Here is a 4395-nt window from a genome sequence, read left to right as displayed (position 1 = left end):
CAGCCCAGACTAATCCACAGCCATCCCCAGCTACAGCCCCAAACCCAACCTAGAGCCATTCCCAAACCCATCCCCAAGCCAAAATCAACACCATCCCCTCCCTAATCTCCTCTCCTGCTCCTAGTTCAGTCTCATCCCCAACTCTATCCCTGTCTCCATTCCCAACCCTACCCCCAATCTCTCCTCAGCTCCAGTCCATAACCCCCTTCAAATCATCCCCATCTAAACTCCTCTCCAGCCCCGGCCACATCCCCATCCTCCCCAACCTCCAGCCCCAACACCCATCCCCTTGAGCTCACCCTTAACTCCAGTTTCTCCTCCAATCCCATCTCTCACCATCCAGCCCTCACCTAGCCACTTCCCAACCCTAGTCCCGCACCATCCCGAAGCCAGCTTCACCCGTGTCCCCATCCCCAATCACCCTCGTCCCCATTCCTGACTCCAAATCCAACCCCTAAGCCTCCTCAAGCCCCTCCTCATCTCACCTTGTCTCCAGCCCTAACCACATGGCCATCGTCACCTCCAATCCGTAACCATCCCAGACTGATCCTAAAACCAACTCCAGCTCCATTCCCATCTCCAACCCCAATAGCATCTGCATCCCCATGCCCAACCCTAACCCCAGTGCCATTATCAGCCCCTACCGCATCCCCATGCCATCCCCAGCCAGCACACCCCCATCCTCACCTCCATCCCCAGCCACATCCCAGCCCCACCCACCCCCATCCTCAGTTCTTCCCCCTGCCGTGTGCACCTCCAACACGGCGCCTCCACCCGATGCCTCTTCCCCGCAGGCCGCCAGGGGAGCCAGAGCTGAGCCACTCAGGGTCGGAGCGGCCGGAGCAGACCGGCCTTCTCATGGGAGGTGCCTCTGGAGGAGCCAGGGGTGGCAGCGGGGGCTTCAGAGACGAGGTGGGTGAGGGCCTGGGCACCCCGGTGAGAGGGACCTACTGGGCAGTGGAGCATGCCCGTGGGCACAGGCTGACCTCTCCATCCGCTCCCCAGTGCTGAGCCAAGAACCTCCTAGAGGCTGTCCCTGGACCTGGAGCTGCAGGCATCAGAGAACCAGCCCTGCTCACGCCGCACCCGCCCCCACCTTCCCTCTTCCCTCTCCCTGCCCAGCCCTCCCTTCCTTCCTCTGCCGGCAAAGCAGGGACTCACAGTGGCTGCCTGCCTCTGGGAGGGAAGGAGAGGGAGGGTGGGTGGGTGGGAGGGGGCCTTCCTCCAGGGAATGTGACTCTCCCAGGCCCCAGAATAGCTCCTGGACCCAAGCCCAGGGCCAGGCCTGGGACAAGGTTCCGAGGGTCGGCTGGCCGGGGCTATTTTTACCTCCTGCCTCCCTTGCTGGTCCCCCCACCTGACGTCTTGCTGCAGAGTCTGACACTGGATCCCCCCACCCCGCCCCTGGTCCTGCTCCTGCCCCCACCCTACCTCCACCCCAGCCCATCATCTGTGGACACTGGAGTCCGGAATAAATGCTGTTTGTCACATCAACACTATCCTGTGGCCAGAGCTTCCTCTGGGAGTAGGGAAGGGAAGGGCGATGCAGGTGATTCCCCCCTCTCAGCTGCCCCCACGTCCACCCCCTTGCAAGACCTTGGAAGAAGTCTGATGTCATGGAGAAAGAAATGAGACAGGGCTGGGCACCATGGTTCATTCTTGTAATCTCAGTGGTGGTGGCTCACGTCCGTAATCCCAGTACTTTAAGAGGCTGACACTGGAGGGTGACTTCAGGCCAGGAGTTCAAGACCAGCCTGGGCAACATATCGAGACCCCATTGCTACAAATAACAATACTAATAATACAAAAATTAGCCAGGTGTGCCTATAGTCCCAGCTATTCAGGAGGCTAAGGTGGGAGGATTCCTTGAGCCCAGGAGTATGAGGCTACAGTGAGCTATGATTACGCCATTGCACTCCAGCCTGGGCGACAAAGTGAGACTTCATCTCTAAAAAAAGAAGAAAAGGAAAACAGGCCAAGCTCGGTGGCTCACACCTGTATCCCCAGCAATTTGGGAGACCAAGGTAGACGGATCACTTTAGGTCAGGAGTTTGAGACCAGCCTGGCCAACGTGGTGAAACCCCGTCTCTATTAAAAATACAAAAAAATTTGCTGGGCATGGTGGCGCCAGCCTGTAATCCCAGCTATTTGGGAAACTGAGGCAGGAGAATCGCTTGAACCCAGGAGGCAGAGGTTGCAGTGAGCTGATATCACGCCACTGCACTCCAGCCTGGGCAACAGAACGAGACACTCCGTGAAAAGAAGAGATAAAGAAATGACAGCATGAGAGCGGGTGAGCACGCAGAGGGCAACTTAGCTGGCCGAGGGTGGAGGGAAAGACGTCGGGTCCTGAGGGCGCTGGGCTTGGTCCCCGAGGACCATCGCCTGCCTGGAGGTGGGGTGCTGTCCCCTTAAGTAAAAGTTCCCAGTCAGTTTTGCCAGAGCCCCAGAGGGAATTGAAGCTGGGCGAGGAAAAGCTCCCTCTCAACTGTAGAGTCGATGGAATGAGGGATGGAGCCAGCTCCTCTGGGGAGGAGTCCCTTGGGAAAGAGGGGGGAGCTGGGAGGAATCCAGAGAAAAGGGGGCCTGGGGCAGAGAGGACACAGAAACATTACAAGGCCAAGAAAGAGGGACGTGAGAAAGGGATGGAAAGATTTAGGGGGAGGCAGGAGGGATGGGTTGGGAAGCTCCGACAGAGTCCCAGAGTAAGAGACAAAAATACATTTCGGGAGACAGACAAAACGAGTAGTGGGTCCGGTGGCTCATACCTACAATCCCAGCACTTTGGGAGGCTGAGGCAGGAGGATCTCTTGAGGCCAGGGGTTTGAGACCAGCCTGAGCAACATAGCAAGACCCCATCTCTACAAAAAATAAAAAATTAGCCAAGTATGGTGGCACACAGCTGCAGTCCTCAGCACAGGCAAGAGGATCACCTGAGGCCAGCAGCTCAAGACCAGCCTGGGCAACATAGTAAGACCCCATCTCTACAAAAAAAATAAAAAATTACCCAGGCATGACAGCAAACACCTGTGGTCCCCGCACTTTGGGTGACCAAGCCAGGAGGTTCACTTGAGCCCAGCAGTTCAAGACCAGCCTGGGCGACGTAGCAAGACCACATCTCTACATAATTTTTTCTTAAGAGAAATACAGAGAAAGAAGAACTGGGGTTCAGAGAGATCATTGCAGTCGGAAAGGGACAGAGGAAATGCAAGCAGCAGCCTAGAAGCACAGAGGAGGGTAGCGGGAGGCCAGCACGGGTGACTGGCTGGCGACCTCACCTCTCTGAGCCTTTCTTGTGCATCGAATGGGAATCAATTGCACTTTGGCCACGGCAGGCTGCTGTGAGGTATGTCAGTGTCATCTTACAGCCATGTGGGGCGATGGGAGCACTGCACTCACACACCACCCAGGGCCTCCTAGCATTGCCTCCTCACATCTCAGGCACGCAACTCCACTCTCTGCTCTCAGTCAGCTCAGCCACGAAGTGGACAGAGTGGGATCTGTCGCCATGGGAAATTGTTGGGATGCTACAGAAGCCTCCTTGTTGGTAGGTAACCAAGCAGCCTCCCCCAAGCAAAAGAGCTCATGGGCCACATTAAGGTGCTCAGATTCCATGGTTTATTGAATTCGTTTAAAACAAACACAAGGTTATTGTTTGTTTTTCAACTGTGTGGTGGTAGGAAGTGCTCCTGACGGTTTTCCCATGGCAATAATTTACTCTTTGATTTCACCCACCACTACTATGACAGCTTTCTCTCACTGATTCACAAAAAAATTGGGCTTTTCTTTTGTCATTCTTTTTTTTTTTTTTTTTTTTTTTTTTTTTGAGGAGACTCCTGTTGCTCAGGCTGGAGTGCAATGGCACAATCTTGGCTCACTGCAACTTCCGCCTCCTGGGTTCAAGGAATTCTCCTGCCTCAGCCTCCTGAGTATCTGGGATTACAGGCATGTGCCACCACGCCCGACTAATTTTTGTTTTTGTTTTTGTTTTACATGAAGTCTCACTCTGTTGCCCGGGCTGGAGTGCAGTGGTGTGATCTCGGCTCACTGCAACCTCTGCCTTCTGGGTTCAAGCAATTCTCCTGCCTCAGCCTCCTGAGTAGCTGGGATTACAGGCACCTGAAACTACGCCCAACTAATTTTTTTGTATTTTTAGTTGAGATGGGGGTTTCACCATGTTGGTCAGGCTGGTCTTGAACTCCTGACCTCGTGATTCACCCACTTCGGCCTCTCAAAGTGATGGGATTACAGGCGTGAGCCACTGTGACCGGCCTAATTTTTGTATTTTTAGTAGAGATGGGGTTTTACCATGTTGGTTAGTCTGGTCTTAAACTCCCGAGCTCAGGTGGTCCACTCGCCTCAGCCTCCAAAAGTGCTGGGATTACAGGTGTGAGC

At 54.8% G+C, this 4395-nt stretch overlaps 1 protein-coding gene across 1 annotated transcript in view; it reads left to right on the top strand.

Moving 5' to 3' along the window:
- The window catches only part of BCAM (basal cell adhesion molecule (Lutheran blood group)), a 13207-nt gene extending 11713 nt beyond the window's left edge, over positions 1 to 1494 (top strand). Inside the window, exons 14-15 of the mRNA XM_023194452.2 lie at positions 795 to 912; positions 1006 to 1494. Of these exons, the coding sequence (XP_023050220.1) occupies positions 795 to 912; positions 1006 to 1011 (124 nt within the window). The 3' untranslated portion in view covers positions 1012 to 1494. The remainder of the gene's footprint in view (positions 1 to 794; positions 913 to 1005) is intronic.
- Positions 1495 to 4395: the final 2901 nt, after the last annotated feature.

The sequence above is a fragment of the Piliocolobus tephrosceles genome, chromosome 21 (genome assembly GCF_002776525.5).
Source record: "Piliocolobus tephrosceles isolate RC106 chromosome 21, ASM277652v3, whole genome shotgun sequence".
In the NCBI taxonomy this organism is placed as follows: Eukaryota; Metazoa; Chordata; class Mammalia; order Primates; family Cercopithecidae; genus Piliocolobus; species Piliocolobus tephrosceles.
Note: the sequence above shows the minus strand (reverse complement) of the source record. Positions and strands in the feature narration are given on the sequence as shown.